This window comes from Pituophis catenifer, unplaced genomic scaffold (assembly GCF_029215685.1).
Source record: "Pituophis catenifer annectens isolate HBS135680 unplaced genomic scaffold, rPitCat1.0.hap2 SCAF_16, whole genome shotgun sequence".
NCBI classification, from domain to species: Eukaryota; Metazoa; Chordata; class Lepidosauria; order Squamata; family Colubridae; genus Pituophis; species Pituophis catenifer.
Window position 1 is genome coordinate 10,388,378 of NW_027256896.1, and position 17,718 is coordinate 10,406,095.

Below are 17,718 nucleotides of genomic sequence, written 5' to 3' on the forward strand. Positions count from 1 at the left end.
GACTCCTTTACCTTTACCTAAAATTGAAGTCATAACTGATTGATTATGAACCACCAAGTCAGATTTGACTCTTAGCAGTTACCAATTTTCTCCAGGAGGGTCTGTCTCCAACTCAGGTCTTCCTAAAATCCACCCCTCAGTGCTGTAATCAAACCTATAATCAGAGTCCTAGACCATTTTTCCTCAACCTTTGCAACTTTTAAGATAATGTGGACTTCGTGCTGGCTAGGGAATTCTGGGAGTTGAAGTCCACATGTCTTAAAGTTGCCACACAGACACTACTGCTTTAGAGCAATGCTCCCATTGGTTGTGGGTTGGGAAGATGGACCATTTCAACCAACCAGGTAAAGGCGAGCTTTCCTTCCAAATATGATTCATTGCACAATAGTGTGGAGATGTAGCTGTGACTTTGTATAGTCCCCAATCAAATAAATAAGCAGAAAAGGAAGTTATTTCCATGGAATGTTGTAAACCAGTGGCCCATCCGTGTCCTACAGCTGAATAATAGAAGAATATCAGAGAATCCATGGGATTAGCAATAGCACTTAGACTTATATACCGCTTCACACTGCTTTACATCTCTCTCTGAGCGCTTTACAGTGTCAGCCTATTACCCCCAACAATCTGGGTCCTCATTTTACTGACCTCGGAAGGATGGAAGTCTGAGTCAACCTTGTGCTGGTCAGGATTGAACTCCTGGCAATGGGCAGAGTTAGCCTGCAATAGCAATAGCACTTAGACTTATATACCTCTTCATAGCTTCATAGTACTTCACAGAGTGCTTTTACAGCCCTCTCTAAGCAGCTTACAGAGTCAGCACATTGCCCCCAACAATCTGGGTCCTCGTTTTACCGACCTCGGAAGGATGGAAGGCTGAGTCAACCTTGAGCCCTGTGAGATTTGAACTGCCAAATTGCAGGCAGCTGGCAGAAGTAGTTTGTTGTTATTGTTAGCTGTGAAGTCATATCCGACCCATCGCGACTCCATGGACAACGTTCCTCCAGGCCTTCCTGTCCTCTACCATCCTCTGGGGTCCATTTAAGCTCACGCCAACTGCTTCAGTGACTCCATCCAGCCACCTCGTTCTCTGCCGTCCCCTTCTTCTTTTGCCCTCAATCTTTCCCAGCATTAGGCTCTTCTCCAGTGAGTCCTTCCTTCTCAAAGTATTTGAGTTTCATCTTCAGGATCTGGCCTTCTAAAGAGCAGTATTCTAACTATTTCGCCACCACAGAGCTGAAAGATGCTCCAGGTTTATTCAGAATGTGCCCCTTAAAAAGAAAACAAAACCTCTGAATAGGACAGGAAAACTTAAGTTTGTTTTTTAACGAAATGACTTACAAATGTGTCTGTTCCACCACCAGTTGTGTGGCTAAACAACCTGTTTTTCATGTGCCTTTTTCAGCCCACGCATGAAGGTTACTTTTCCTGCTTAGACATCTGGGCCCTGTTTTTGGACTATTTGACCAGTAAAATAAAGAATCGCTTGGCAGATAAAGAAGCAGTACTCAACAGGTAAGCCACCGAGTTTGCTGTTCAGGTAGGGTACCAAAAAAAAAAAAAAAAAGACATGTTTTGATTATTTGACTCATTGTTTTTTTGCAGTGCTTTTCCCCTGTCTGTCTCCCTTGAAGGTTTCACGGTCCTTGGCAGGGATGCTCAGAACAGTGAAGGTCTTTTAGCTATGTGCTTTGTGTTTGGACAATTACGGCCTCTAAACACAATCATCCAGGTATCAATACCAAAGGTGTATTCTCACAGAATCTCTCTGTCATTGCTCTGTGGTACCCATCTTGCCTTCAGACATTCTGAAACATATAAGGAACGGTTGCTTGAATTGGGTATGTCTAGTTTAATGAAAGGAAGGACTAGGGGAGACACGATAGCAGTCTTCCAATATCTCAGGGGCTGCCACAAAGAAGAGGGAGTCAAGCTATTCTCCAAAGCAAAACTTGCCTCCAAAAGTTGTGGATGTTCCAACACTGGAAGTTTTTAAGAAGAGGTTGGATAACCATTTGTCTGAAGTGGTGGAGGGTTTCCTGCCTAAGCAGGGGGTTGGACTAGAAGACCTCTAAGGTCCCTTCCAACTCTGTTATTCTATTCTATTCTATTCTATTCTATTCTATTCTATTCTATTCTATTCTATTCTATTCTATTCTATTCTATTCGAGTACAGGTAATCCTCCACTGACAACAGCCCATTTTGTGACCATTCAAAGTTACAACGTAAGTGACTTATGGCCATTTTTCACATTTTCAACTGTTGCTGCAGCATCCCGACTGTCACGTGATCAAAATTCAGTTGCTTGACGGCTGACTCACGATGGTCGCCGTGTCCCCGGGATCACGTGATCCCCTTTTGCGACCTCCCGACAAGCAAAGTCAGTGGGGAAACCAGATTCACTTCACAAAGTGGCTTACTAACTTTTCGCCTGCAGTGATTCACTTAACAGCTGTGGCAAAGAAAAGCCGTAAACTGCGGCAAAACTCCCTTCAGAAACAGAAATTTGGGGCTCAGTTGTGGTCGTAAGTCGAGGACTGCCTGTACTATTTGCTTGGGAAAGATTGAAGAAACCATAGTCCATGCATGTGGAATTACAGTCGGCACATGGGATTATGAGCTGTTTCACTTGAAACCACTGGTAGGAGTCAGTCTGGAATGCGCAGCATCTTAAATACATATTAAATATCCAGTAAGTGCATCCTCCAGTCCTCAAGCACTCCCTGTAGTAAGTTTGAGAACAAAAAAGCTAATGTATCAGAGGACAATGTTGTGGTCTGGCCCATTAAGTCTGGAACAATTCTTAACAGATTCTTTCAATCTGAGTTTTATAGAATAATAGAATTCTTTATTAGCCAAGTGTGATTGGACACACAAGGAATTTGTCTTGGTGCATACGCTCTCAGTGTACATAAGGAGAATAAAATACATTCATCAAGAATAAAACGATACAACACTTAATGATAGTCATAGGGAACAAATAAGCAATCAAATCATACTAGGAAACAACCAATATAAATCGTAAGGATGCAAGCAACAAAGTTACAGTCATGCAGTCATAAGTGGAAGGAGATGGGTGGTGGGAACGATGAGAAGATTAATAGTAATGCAGACTTAGTAACTAGTTTGTTAGTGTTGAGGGAATTCTTTGTTTAGCAGAGTGATGGCATTTTGGGGGAAAACTGTCCTTGTGTCTAGTTGTTCTGGTGTGCAGTGCTCTATAGCGTCATTTTGAGGGTAGGAGTTGAAACACTTTATGTCCAGGATGTGAGGGGTCTGTAAATATTTCCACAGACCTCTTTTTGACTCGTGCAGTATACAGGTCCTCAATGGAAGGCAGGTTGATAGCCATTGTTTTTTCTGCAGTCTTAATTATCCTCTGGAATCTGCGTCTGTCTTGTTGGGTGGCAGAGCCAAACCAGTTATAGAGGTGCAGATGACAGACTCAATAATTCCTCTGTAGAACTGTACGAGCAGCTCCTTGGGCAGTTTGAGCTTCCTGAGTTGGCGCAGAAGGAACATTCTTTGTTGTGCTTTTCTGATGACGTTTTTGATGCTAGGTGTCCATTTTAGGTCTTGCGATATGGTAGAATCTAGAAATTTGAAGGTCTCTACTGTTGATACTGTGTTGTCTAATATTGTAAGAGGTGGTAGAAGATGACTTCGAACGGAGCCAGCCGAGCCAGCTGTCCCTGTAATAGCGAGGCACGAACAAGCAGAAATAAGATTGCATTCCTCTTCGTGTGGAAGAGCCTTTCTTTTGCTGTAGCTCTTCCAGCAATCATGGGAACAGGAAATGTAAAGTGAATGTTTACATGTAAATGAGAGGGCAGTTGCAACACAGGGCCAGCGTTCGAGACTTCTGCTTAGCGTAGCCACTTCACCGCTTTGTGTATTCATTAGAGCATCGTATTTGCAGGATCCCGGGATCACCAAGGCTGCCAGTTGCCTTATTCGGCTCCCTGCCTGACCGGTACCATTATTATGATCCAATTCAGATCAGCGTCTTATTCAGATCAAAACTCAAGACGCTTGGCAACTTGGTTCACATTTATGACAGTCACAGTGGCCCTCAGAGTCACGTGATCCCCTCGTGGGAATCTTCTGACAAGCAAAAGACAACGGGGAAGGCCAGATTCACTTAACAACTGGGTTACTCACTTATCAACTGCAGTGATTCACATACAGTAGTGGCCAAAATTGTGGAAACCTTTTGGGGAAAGTGTATTTTCTAAAACTAGCTAATAACACCACTTTTTTTGGGGGGGGGGAGTAGGACCATACAATTATATATCAATGGGGAGATAATTTAATCAAGAATGTAATGCAATAACTTTTATGAAGGATTTGCTATTTGAATAGCAGTTACAGTAGAAAGAAGAAAAGTAAAACACGTAGACAAAACAAGATATACAAAAATGATACCCATGTCAGTTAATACTTAGTTGGGTAACCTTTAACATGAATAACAGCCTTACAACGTCTTCCCATGGAGCGAACCAAGTCTGTTAGTTCTGCAGCTGTTCTAATGTGAAACCAAGATTGAAGGATGGCTTCTATTAACTGGGTTTTATTGCTGGGTCGCTTCTGACTAACAAGTTTCTTTAGTCGGCTCCAGTGGTGGGTTATCCCCGGTTCGGACCGGTTTGCAAGAACCGGTAGTAAAACCGGTGGGAGGCTCCCCCACCAATCCAGATGTCGTCAGGAAGCTTCTGCGCATGCCCGTGCAGTCCCATTGCGAACTTATGAATTGTAGTAAAAATAAGTAGAACCCACCCCTGATCGGCTCCATAGATTTTCAATTGGGTTAAGATCTGGGCTATTCCCAGGCCATTCCAGCAGTGGAATAGGATTATCTTGAAACTCAAAAAAAAAAAAAAGTGTTATTAGCCAGTTTCCACAATTTTAGCCAGTACTGTAACAACCGTGGCAAGAAAGGTTGTAAAACGGGGCAAAACTCACTCCACAAAAGAAATTTGGGGGCTCCGTTGTGGTCGTAAATCGAGGACTGCCTGTCCTTCTAGCCCAGGAGAGAATGTCCTGAGCGTTTTTGTCCTACAGGTGTTTGTCCTACAGAAACAAGCCCCAGAGCCTGATCTATTCTCACAGGAGACGAGCGACATCGGAATAAGCTTCAAAAAGCTTCCAATCCCTGAGAACTTTTTTTCATTTTTTTTAAAGGCTCTGTTTCACTAATGGCTTCCAGGGACCCGGTATCCTCAGTATGGGATAAATCTCAATAAATTGGGAACTTCTCTTTGTTTTGCAAAATTCAGAGCAGGCCACGTTGCCTGCACACACGCACGATGCTTTGAGGAAACCCTTCGATTAAGTTCACGAACAGGAAACGGGGTTTCGAACAAGTCGGGTTGCTGTCTACTTGGCGATTTCCTCTTTCCAGCAGGGCCAGCTGGAGTATTTGCTTGCAACACGTGAGGTCACACGAACCTTTTTTTTTCTTTCTTTCCTCATTTTGGACCATTTTGCTCCCAACCCCACCCACCCCCCTCTCCAGGTACGAGGACGCTTTGGTTTTGCTCCTGACCGAAGTACTAAACCGAATACAGTTCAGGTACAACCAGGCCCAGTTGGAAGAGCTGGACGACGAGACGCTGGATGATGATGTAAGAAACGGAGTCCTTGAAGCAGGGGTGAAATGTAAAATTTGTTACTACCGGTTCTGTGGGCGTGGCGTGGTGGTGGGGTAATGTGACTGGGTGGGCGTGGCCAACTTTTTTTTTTTTTTTAAACTTTTGCAATTGAGTTTGACACCCCTGATCAAACTCCTGTTGCCCTGAAGGGAAATGAGATAAAATGGACTGTTCCATTTCAGATCAGTGGTCCCCAACCTTTTGGGCACCAGGGACCGGTTCCGTGGAGAGAGGTTTTTCCGCGGAGTGGAGAGAAAGTGGTTTCACATGCTGCCTGCATCATGAAGATGGGGGGGGGGGGGCTTCGCTTATTTGCATGGGACTGTTTTTGGCATGCTATGGACCGGTGCCAGTCCATGAACTGGAGATTGGGGACCCCTGCTTTAGATCACAAACGGGTAACATCATCTTTAAACCATCCACCATGCTGAAAATATTTCCCATGATTTGGAAACCGGCATGGGGAGATTAGAACCTTTCTCTTTGGAGCTGTTTTGACTTCATAATATAATTGCTTTTCTCCCCTCCATTGTTCCAATAAGGTTCCAGGTTTAGAATTAAGAGCCCGGCTTTGAAGGAAATAAAAAAAAATGGCAGATTACGTCTTTGTTTTTACCCCCTTAACAGCAACAGACCGAATGGCAGCGGTATCTCCTTCAGAGCTTAGAAGTTGTGGCCAAAGTTATGGAGCTTTTGCCAACTCATGCCTTCTCTACGCTGGTAAGTGGACGGAGTGAATATCATAAAATAATAAAGAGCTGAGAGGGACCTTAGAGGCCATCTAGTGAATCAGTTTGTTACAGTCTTAGACCAGAGACCAGAACAAATAAAAACGCATGACGGTGTCCCCTTAGACTTGCAAAATATGCCAAATTCTGGGTTAAATGCACCAATTAACAAACAGTACCTAGCTCATCAGTACTCAGCAGAATTATCTTCCAACAAGGGCTCCTACCGAGAACTCATACTGACAATACAAAGACCAGTGCAAGAAAAATACCTTAAGCATTATGTCATGGAAGGTAGCTGGGTGATACGGTTTTAGAGGCTTAAATTACCGTATTTTTCAGACTATAAGATGCACCGGACTAAGACGCGCCTAAATTTAGAAGAAACAATGACAAAAAAAGGTTTTGGCCTCCATGTGTCCCATTTTCAGGCCTTTTTTCTGGCCTTTTCCAGCCTTTTTTCTGCCCATTTTTGAGGAGTTTTCCACTCCGTTTTTTAGGCTTTTTCCACCCCGTTTTTAGGCTTTTTTCAGCCCTTTGGGGGGGGGGAACAGGCCGAAAAAAGCCTTGAAAACGGGGTGGAAAAAGCCTCAAAAAAGGGGTGGAAAAAGCCCCCAAAATGGGCCAAAGAAAGCCTTGAAAATGGGCCAAAGAAAGCCTTGAAAATGGGCCAAAAAAGGGCCCCAAAACAGGGCATGCGGAAGCCAAAAAACGGGCGGCGGGTGGGCGGGCGGGACTTCGGCAATATTCGGTCTATAAGACGCACAGACATTTTCCCCCTTTTGGGAGACAAAAAAGTGCGTCTTATAGTCCGAAAAATACAGTACTCTGATCCTGTGATAGATAAGGATATAATTTAGATGCAAGGGACTTGGAGTGCGGATGACCTCCTGCTAAAGGGTTATCAGTCACATAAGCTAGAAGCAAGGCCAGGCAGAGGCCCAGGAAGCCTGAAGGGAGGGCCATCTAGTCCTATTCCCTGCTCTGTGCAGGATACACTAAAGCAGTCTTTCTCAGCCTTGGCAACTTTAAAGGGTGTAGGACTTCAAGTCCCAGAATTCTTCAACCAGCATGTCTCAGGCTGTCAGTGCTACCTGGCAGGGGTGGAACCTGGCCTGCCATTTGGATGTAGCCTGGAAAATCCTATTTATGGTATTTGGGAGAAGAGTCTAACTTTTGGGGTTTATTTGAAAACAGGAGTAGGTAAAAGAAGTTACGTTAAACACGACAGGGTGACACCCTTGTTAATCCTTCCCTTTGTGATTATTGTCCTGGATCTCATCTCTTGCGCTTGCTCTGGGCACTCATTGCTCATTGCTTTCTTCTGATTCATTTAATTTTATTCCGTATTTTTCAGCCTTGGGAACTTTTAAAATGGTGGACTTCAATTCCCAGAATTCCTCAGGCAGCTATGGGGAGCCCACACCTCTTAGAAGTTCCCATGGTTGAGAAACACTCGGTAGCGCCACGGTGGCACAGTGGTTAGAGTGCAGTACTGCAGGCTACTTCTGCTGACTGCCGGCTGCCTGCAAATTTGGCAGTTCGAATCTCACCAGGCTCAAGGTTGACTCAGCCTTCCATCCTTCCGAGGTGGGTAAAATGAGGACCCAGATTGTTGGGGGCAAGAGGCTGACTCTGTAAACCGCTTAGAGAGGTCTGTAAAGCACTGTAAAGAGGTATATAAGTCTAGGTGCTATTGCTATAGAGCTAGAAGTTTAATTTTTTCCCCCCAACTCGCCATGGAAAAACATCGTGCTAAAAAGTTTATCGTGCCTAAAATGAGGTGGTAAGAAATCAAGCGAGAGTATTTGGCAAACTTTTATACAGAGAAGATTTGAGGGAAATTCCGATCTGGGAACCCAAATAGATAAAAGCAACTTCGTTTTTAGGCCTCTGTAAAACTCCCAACTGTTCCCACTGGTTTACTACTTAACCGCAGTGGAAGTGCTCCCTTTTCACTAGTTTCCAATGTGTTCTCCTTCCTTATTTGCGATATGCTCACGTGATTGGTTTTTTCAGCATGTTCGGTTTGTTTGTTTTGTAACTTTTTGAATCTCACATCCCTGTTCCAATAACATTGGAAACATGTGATTAGCCACCGTGCAGATAATAAAAGCAAGCTTGAGAAATGAAAGCCGCTCTGTGTTTCTTCTTATTAGTGGACGGATGGATCTTTGCGGGCACATGCCATGTCCCGTTGAGTGGAAGAGCATTTCCCAATCTCTTGCACGCTAGAACAAAAAAGAAACAGCAATGTTTTCTTTTTTGTTACTTCTGGAGAGTGTTCCTGCATTGTGATTTTGTTTCTTTTCCCACTTGCTACCCAAGGGTAACTTCCTTGCCTTATTTTACTACGGGAGTGAAGTCCGTTATTATGTCCGTTCTAATCTTTGAGTGCATCATAGAGTTTTGATCCATGGGTCTCTTAATTCACATTTTAATACCAAATCTATTCTGATAAACTTTGTCCTTGACCCAGGGGTTCGCAGGGGTTCAGGAGAACCTCTAGCTAAAATTCTGTGCAGTTCGGATAACCCCCAAATCCCATTCCTTGCTGGCCCCACCAACTCCACCCCTCCCAGGAGTCCCCACGTGGCCCGTTTTGGATCCAGGCAAGTGCAGGGGGTGCGCGGAGGCTCGGGGAGGGCGAAAAATGGGCCTAACTCCAGAGGGCCTCCAGAGCCTGGGGAGGCCGTTTTCGCCCACCCGGAGGCTCGAGGAAAGCCTCCAGAGCCTGTGGAGGGCAAAAATGCCCCCTCCACCCCCCGTGGTGCAGGAGTTCAACTAGGCCACACCCACCATGGCCACGCCCACCCAGCAACCGGGCACAGAACCCCTTGCTATAATTTTTGAAACCACCCCTACCTTGACCCAACTGGATTTTCTGGTTTTTCTTTGAAGATGCTTCACTTCCCATTCAAGAAGCTTCTTCAGCTTTGAAGCTTCTTGGATGAGAAGCGAAATGTCCCCATGGACAACTGCCTTCCTGTCCTCTACCAGAGGCCATTTAAGCTCACGCCGGAGACCATTTAAGCTCACCCCTACTGTTTCAGTGACTCCATCCAGCCACCTCCTTCTCTGCCGTCCCCTTCTTTTGCCCTCAGTCATTCCCAGCATTTGGCTCTTCTCCAGTGAGTCCTTCCTTCTCATTAGGTGGCCAAAGTATTTGAGTTTCATCTTCAGGATCTGGCCTCCTAAAGAGCAGTCAGGGTTGATCTCCTCTAGGACTGACCGGTTGGATCGCCTTGCAGTCCAAGGGACTCGCAGGAGTCTTCTCCAGCACCAGAGTTCAATTACAGACATAAGTCTCAAAGACTACCTTTATGGGAAAATTTTGCACAAATAAAACAGGACAGCTGGAGGCAAACCATAGGAAGTCAGCCTAATGTTGGTTTAACTAGGTTCCTGGAAAGAAAAGCTGATTATGATTCCTGCGCTGTACGTTTCATAATCATCTCCTGCTGAGAAACTGGGGCATACCTGCCAGCTTCCATCACGGTCCTTGCCTTGAAATTATCGCTTTAAATTTCTTGGTTGTGACAAGCACATCTTGCAGAGACCAGGGGGTTTCCCCACTGTTTCTCCCCATTGCTTAAAAAGGACGAGATGACTTTTCCTGCAGGGAACTAAATCACTCCAGACATTTTATTTATTTATTCAATACCTGCTGTGTTGAGAGAAAGAAGCTTGTGGCAATCTCTAATAAAACAGCCTTAAATCTCTAATGAAACAGTCTAAATAATTTCACATGGCAATAATCCATAATTAAAAATACAGATAAAAATCAGAACACTACCTGTCGAAAAGCAACAAACTTAATGGCGTGTGTCAATGTAGCCTAAAGATGACGAGGCTTTAAATTGGTGGTTCCAGGTTTAAAACTTACTTTTTACAAATGAATTTCCAAGGTGGCTTTAAATAAGACATGGTGTAGGTCAGACTGGAAAATACTTCTTCCTCTTGAAAAATGTTTTTCCAGTGATTTTGCCCTGAAAGAACTATGCTTGTCTGGAAATAATCAAAATTGTGTCCCAAAGGTGCTTTTTCAAAAGGCTTGTTGTTAATAGTGAAGTCATGTCCGACCCATCGCGACCCCATGGACAACGTTCCTCCAGGCCTTCCTGTCCTCTACCATCCTCTGGAGTCCATTTAAGCTCACGCCGACGGCTTCAGTGACTCCATCCAGCCACCTCGTTCTCTGCTGTCCCCTTCTTCTTTCGCCCTCAATCTTTCCCAGCATTAGGCTCTTCTCCAGGGAGTCCTTCCTTCTCATTAGGTGGCCAAAGTATTTGAGTTTCCTCTTCAGGATCTGGCCTTCTAAAGAGCAGTCAGGTTTGATCTCCTCTAGGCCTGACCGGTTGGATCGCCTTGCAGTCCAAGGGACTCGCAGGAGTCTTCTCCAGCACCAGAGTTCAAAGGCCTCCATTCTTTGACGCTCAGCCTTTCTTATGGTCCAACTTTCACAGCCATCCATTGCAACTGGGAAAACCGTAGCCTTGACTATACGCACTTTTGTTGGCAGGGTGATGTCTCTGCCATTTAGTATGCGGTCTAGCTTTGCCATGGCTTTCCTCCCCAGGAGCAAACTGGGCAAGCTGAACAAGGCTAGTGGACTTTTTTTTTCCCCTTGAAGACGTTTCGCTTCTCATCCAAGAAGCTTCTTCAGTTCTGACTCCCTTTCAAGGAAAAACAAAGTCCAGCTGCCTTTTGAAAAAGCACCTTTGGCACAACCATGACCTGGATGACTGAGAATCTCCATAGACAATAGAAATTGTGCTTGGACACTTGCTGAGAAGGCCAGATTGGGAACCATGCCATGGAGCTACGCTGAGCTTTCAAACTGAATTTCTGAATTATTTTTTTTTCCCATTCATCGTGCTTGAGATGTGTCATCCATTTTGACTTTAATTTCAGCTCTTGTAGTTACACCTTCCTTTTTTTTGCTTTAGTTTCCAGTGCTCCAGGAAAATCTGGATGTGTATCTAGGACTCCAACAGTTCATTGTCACCTCAGGGACAGGTAAGATAAACTTTCTGTGTTTGAAGTCTCAGGTCAATTCAATGTGACCAATATTCATTAATATTAGGAGCCCTGGTGGCACTGTGGTTAAATTGCAGTATTGCAGGCAAACTCTGCCATAACCTGGAGTTCGATCTTGACAGGGCTCAAGGTTGACTCAGCCTTCCATCCTTCCGAGGTAGGTAAAATGAGGACCCAGATTGTTGGGAGCAATATGCTGAATCTAAACCACTTAGAGAGGGCTGTAAAAGCACCGTAAAGCGGTATATAAGTCTAAGTGCTATTGTTATAAGAGTCGGGGCATTAAAGGGAAAAGATCTCAGTTACTGGAATTTGAAAGAAGCTGAAAACATATCTCTCTTGAAAGAGATCAGGGTCTGGCACAGAAGAACAGCTCAGTTAGAATGTGATGGGGAATTTTAACACCCATTTTCCCAGCTTTGAGAGAGGGCAGGATTTCATACAAGGGTTATGTACCATTCATCATTGCTAAAATACTGGTGCCACTCCTAACAACCCTTTTGTCAGTGGCCAGAATACGTAGGATCTGCCTGTTTCCTATTTCTCTTTTTTGCCATTTTACCCATCGCCTTTTCCCCACCGAACTGACAGCTGCGTCAAATGTACGCCCCTTTCTTGGGGCTATCTCTGAGAAACTATACCTGGCTATATCTGATGAAGGGTATATTGTGCTCCGCAGAAGAACATGCATTCATAAATCAGCTTTGAGCTTTTCGTTATTGCCGTCTCCATTCCAAGCTAATAACCATTTTTAACAGTCTCCAGAATCGTTACGGAGACATAGGAAAGTACAAAATGAGGTGGTAGCTTGACATTGATTGACAATGGTGTTTTAAAGGAGAGGACTGAAAAGGACGTTTTGGAAGAGCCTGCATCTGGGTGCTTGGCAGCTGTCTCATATTTATGACGGTTGCAGTGTCCCAGGATCACCTAATCCCCTTTTGCGACCTTCTGACCAGCAAAGTCAGTAGTGGCCAAAATTGTGGAAACTTTTTGGGAAAAGTATATTTTCTTTTTTCTTTTTTTTATAAAAGTTTTTTATTTTTATTTCTCATAAAACATACATAAATGTACAATCTCTTTAATCATTCTTATCACACATATTATCTTTTGGTTTCCATATTGGTTCATTCTTCATCCTAAAAGTTTAAAATACATTTGGAGTTGCTCTTCTACCATTCCATATCTCCCTTCTTCCTCAACAACCATTCCTCTCCTTCTCCCCTCTTACCCTTCCCTCCCTTCTTCTATTCTTTTCAACTTTCTTCTTTCCTTCTCTCCTTCCCTTCCTTTCCCCCACTCCGCCCATCTTTCTCTCTTTCTAACCCTTTCTCCTACTCTTATTTCCCCTCTCTTTCTTCCTCTCCTTTCCCCTTCTCTCTCTCTCTCTCTTGGAAAAGTTTATTTTCTAAAACTAGCTAATAACACCACTTCTTTTTTGAGTAGTACCATAAAATTATATATCAATGCAAAGATAATTTAATCAAGAATATAATGCAATAATTTTTATGAAGGATTTGCTATTGGAATAGCAGTTACAGTAGAAAGAAGAAAAGTGAAACACATAGAAAAAACGATATATACAAAAATGATCCCCATGTCAGTTAATCCTTAGTTAGGTAACCTTAAGCATGAATTACGGCCTTACAACGTCTTCCCATGGAGTGAACCAAGTCTTTTAGTTCTGCAGCTGTTATCATGTGAAACCAAGATTGAATGATGGCTTCTATTAACTGGGTTTTATTGCTGGGTCGCTTCTGACTAACAAGTTTCTTGAGTCCGCTGCATAGATTTTCAATTGGGTTAAGGTCTGGGTTATTCCCAGGCCATTCCAGCAGTGGAATAGGATTATCTTGAAACTCCAAACAAAAAAAGTGATGTTATTAGCCATCAAACCTCAAAAATACACTTTTCCCAAAAAGGTTCCCACAATTTTGGCCACTACTCTACTTTACAATGGTGATACTAACTTAACAACCACAGTGATTCATTTAACAACGCTGGCTGTGTAAAATGGAGCAAAAGTCAATTAACAACCGTCTCAGTCAGCAGCAGAAAATTTGGGCTCAAGTGTGGTCATAAGTCGAGGACCGCCTGTAGCGCAAACTCAAGATTTGGGGTTTGAATCTTGGATCGTTGCTTGTGGTACCGTAAAGTTGCCTTGTTCTGAAAAGGGCCCGAAGCTTTCAAAGGAAGGAAGACGAGCAAAGGATGAGGGAGAATTAAAGTAAGACTATCCTTTTTCAGAATCGTCCTTTCGTTTAATTGGAGCCATGAAAGAGTCTCCAGTTCAGAACTGCAATGGGCAAAACCACTCCTTAGACCAAATGCCTGTAATGCAATCCCAATAATTGTTTCATTTCCTGCAAAAGGGAACGTTATAATTAGATTTCTCCACTTGAGAGCTTCGTATGCTTTCAGGGTTATCGTTCTGGACAAGCTCAGTCCTTAAATTCCATTAAGAGCAAAACTGGGACTAGTCCAGGGAGGGGGGGGAGGGGTAACTATTGCCCCTTTACAACCCATGAACTTCAACTCCCAGAATTCCTGAGCCAGCCATGCTCACCCCTGGACCTAGTGGGTGGGATCTGCAACCTTAAACACTCTAAAGAGCCATTTGGACCCGTTTCCCACAGAAAAGAAAATACCGGGAGCCACAAAACCTGGGTGGGCGTGGCTAACTCAACATCTCTCACTTCTATCAGTCACATGACCCTCTAGTCACACCTACTCAGCCACTCATTAGGGCAGAGAACCGGTTGTTAAAAAACAGGGGGAACCACAAAACCCTTTTGACATCTTTCCCTCCCTCCCCGGCTCTCTGTATCTCTCTATGACTCTCTCTCCCCCCACCTCTCTCTGTATGTCTCTGTCTCTGCCCCGGCTACTTCTCCATTCCCTGCCGTCACCTTTACCTTCTCAGGCCAGGCGAGGAGTGACTTGGAGGGGAGGGCGAGGGACGGGGCCAGCCAGTGGTGGGATCACCCGACAAGGAGCCACAGCAGAGAGCCCAAAGAGCCGCATGTGGCTCCGGAGCCGCAGATTGCTGTCACCTGACCTAGGGAATGGGGGAGCAGAGGCCCATTTCGATAGGGTTTTTGCTAAATGGGACAAGCCGTCCCCACGTTTTCCCATCAAGGCATGTGGGGTGCCCCTCCAGGCCACCGACTGAACATCACCGCGGAGAACGACTGCCGGCGTTTGCACTGCTCGTTGCGGGACCTCAGCTCCTTACTACAGGCAGTGGGACGGCTAGCGGAGTACTTCACTGGAGACATGTTCGCAGCCAGGTTCAGCGATGCTCTTACCGTGGTGGAGAGGTAAGTCAAACCCACCGGGACATAATTGCCCAAAGTGACGTTTCTCAACCTTTCAGCCACTTTAAGATGGGTGGACTTCAGTTCCCAGAACCTCCCACCCCCCTCCTTTATGTGCTGCACCCTGCTGTTGGCTACGGATGCTTCAGCCTTTGCCCCAAAGGCCCCAAAGTCAAGAGGCAACTGGACTTTCTGGTTTTTCTTTGAAGAGGTTTCGCTTCTCATCCAAGAAACTTCTTCAGCTGATGTTATAGCAAGCAGCAAAATTCTGTTCATTCATAAATTGCAACTCACTTCCTTTTTTTTCCTCCCTCCTTCCCTTTAACCTGATCTTCCAGGTTGGTCAAAGTGACACTGTACGGGTCCCAGATTAAACTCTATAACATTGAAACGGCGGTGCCATCTGTACTAAAACCTGACCTTATTGACGTGTGAGTATGATGTGAAAACCGCAACACTAAAAGGCACTAGAAATGCTCTCCTAAACTCCGGGCCTTTTATTGAACCCCATAAATGTTGTCCTCCTATAACGGATCATCCTTGAGCCTTGCTTCCGGAGATACCAAGAGCCTATTCTGGGATGAGATGGGCTTAACCGTGGTTGAGTCATCTCAACCAGGCCACCTCCAGGCATTCTGCAGATGGTATTTCTCAAGATCCAAGATCAAGTCATTCTCCCAGGCTTTGACAGCCTTCAAGGAAGTGTTCTTCCTGTGTCCTCTTCTCCCACATGCCCCCATTTATCATACAAATAACGGTTGCAGGAACTAGGTAGGTCTAGTCTGATGAAAAGAAGGACCAGGGGAGACATGATAGCAGTCTTCCAATATCTCAGGGGCTGCCACAAAGAAGAGGGAGTCAAGCTTTTCTCCAAAGCACCTAAGGGCAGGACAAGAAGCAATGGAGAGAAGCAACTTAGAACTAAGGAGAAATTTCCTGACAGTCAGAACAATGAATCAGTGGAGCAACTTGCCTCCAGAAGTTGTGAATGCTCCAACACTGGAGGTTTATAAGAAGATGTTGGATAACCACTTGTCTGAAGTGGTGTAGGGTTTCCTGCCTAAGCAGGGGGTTGGACTAGAAGACCTCCAAGATCCCTTCCAACTCTGTTATTCTGTTCTATTCTATCAGCAAGCTGTTGGTAGCTTTTGACAGGAAACCACTTCCCTTGCCCCAAATATTGTGGGACGCTTGTTTTCTTCAATCCTACCCTCTCTGCTAATTTCCTGCTGTCTTTGCATCAGATGTCCTCCGTATTGCTTATTTCATCCCAGCTAAATAAGCTCCTGTATCTTGAGCCCTTTTGCCCTTCGTCCCATTCGCAAAAGGACATGAGAAAAGCTCTCAATGTTATTGTGCTAATGCTGGACATTTTGGGTGCATTAACTCTTACTAATGAGGACCTAATCGCTCCCTTTTCACCTCTGGGAAATAAACCCAATCTGTATAATTTGAGATACATTCATTCACCTAGCCTGACTAGATGGCTCAGTGGCTAAGACACTGAGCTTGTCGATCAGAAAGGTCGGCAGTTCAGCGGTTCAAATCCCTAGTACAGGTCTCCTGCGTGAGCAGGGGGTTGGACCAGGGGTGAAATCCAGCAGGTTTTGACAGGTTCTGGAGAACCGGTAGTGGAAATTTTGAGCATTTCGGAGAACCGGTAGCGGAAATTTTCAGTAGTTTGGAGAACCAGCCAATACCACCTCTGGCTGGCCCCAGAGTGGGGTGGGAATGGAGATTTTGCAATATCCCTCCCCCAGGAGTAGTGAGGGAATGGGGATTTTGCAGTATCTTTCCTCTGGAGTGGGGTGGGAATGGAGATTTTGCAATATCTTTCCCCCAGGAATGGGGAGGGAATGGGGATTTTGCAGTATCCACTGGAGTGGGGTGAGAATGGAGATTTTGCAGTATCCTTCCCCTGCCACACCCGCCAAGCCACACCACACCCACCAAGCCATACCCACAGAACCGGTAGTAAAAAAATTTGGATTTCACCACTGGGTCGAACTCGATGCCCACCAAGGTACCTTCCAGTTCTGTTACTGTTAATTAATTAAAATTTATGATGAATGGAGAATTGTACAGGAGAGGCCCAGCTTGAACCCTGTCGTCCTTCCGAGGTCTCAAGACTTTGCCTTATGGCAATGTTTCTCAACCATGCCAACTTTAAAACCGGTGGACTCCAACTCCCAGAATTCCCCAACCAGCATGGCTGTCTGGGGAATTCTAGGAGTTGAAGTCCTACTGGTCTTAAAAGTTGCCACGGTTGAGAAACAACAGCCTTAGGGCACACACCCCTCCCCAACTCTTCTCCTTCCTTTTTAACTTTTAAGGTCTCTTCTCTTTCCAGACATGCACAATCCCTGGCAGCTCTGCAGGCTTATTGCCACTGGCTGGCTCAGTTCTACAACGAGGTTCATCATCAGAACCTGACCCAGTTTGTCTCCTTGGTCTCCACTGCTTTGGAAGCGATTGCTCCGTTGATCAGTTCTAAGGTATCACCTGCCCGGCTTTCCATTTTTCTCCTCCTTTGGCCAGGCATTGCTTTTATCTGTTGAGGGATCCCTTCTCTTGCTCCAAAGTGTAGTGGCCCGTCAGCAGCCTGTGCAGATTGTAGCTGACTCTGACAGCGAGGAGGCTGGTGTGTTGCGCCAGCAGCCTGTGCAGCTGGCACTCGAGTCAGACAGTGAGGAGGCTGGAGAAGATGTGGTGCCAGAGGCAGGGATTCAGCCAGGGCCTTCAGAACCTCCAGAAGCTCCTTTAAGTGAAGAGGACGAAGAGGAGGAGCCTCTTCTCGATGCACGGGCGCGCAGAGCTGCCAAACAACAGGAGTAACTCCTTAGGAGGAGGTCTCCTCGAGAGTAAGGCTTGGGGCTAATTGGTCACTCCCTTAGCCTATTTAAGGAGGAACGCCGACTGAAGCAATTTGTAGGGAACAACTTTAGTTCACTCTCCTTCGCGTCCGGATTCTCTGCAAATTGCTT

At 45.1% G+C, this 17,718-nt stretch overlaps 1 protein-coding gene across 1 annotated transcript in view; it reads left to right on the forward strand.

Moving 5' to 3' along the window:
- The window catches only part of XPO6 (exportin 6), a 72,053-nt gene that overhangs the window by 34,813 nt on the left and 19,522 nt on the right, over nt 1-17,718 (forward strand). Inside the window, exons 9-15 of the mRNA XM_070954802.1 lie at nt 1,403-1,512; nt 5,514-5,622; nt 6,277-6,369; nt 11,327-11,396; nt 14,578-14,737; nt 15,073-15,165; nt 17,085-17,229. Of these exons, the coding sequence (XP_070810903.1) occupies nt 1,403-1,512; nt 5,514-5,622; nt 6,277-6,369; nt 11,327-11,396; nt 14,578-14,737; nt 15,073-15,165; nt 17,085-17,229 (780 nt within the window). The remainder of the gene's footprint in view (nt 1-1,402; nt 1,513-5,513; nt 5,623-6,276; nt 6,370-11,326; nt 11,397-14,577; nt 14,738-15,072; nt 15,166-17,084; nt 17,230-17,718) is intronic.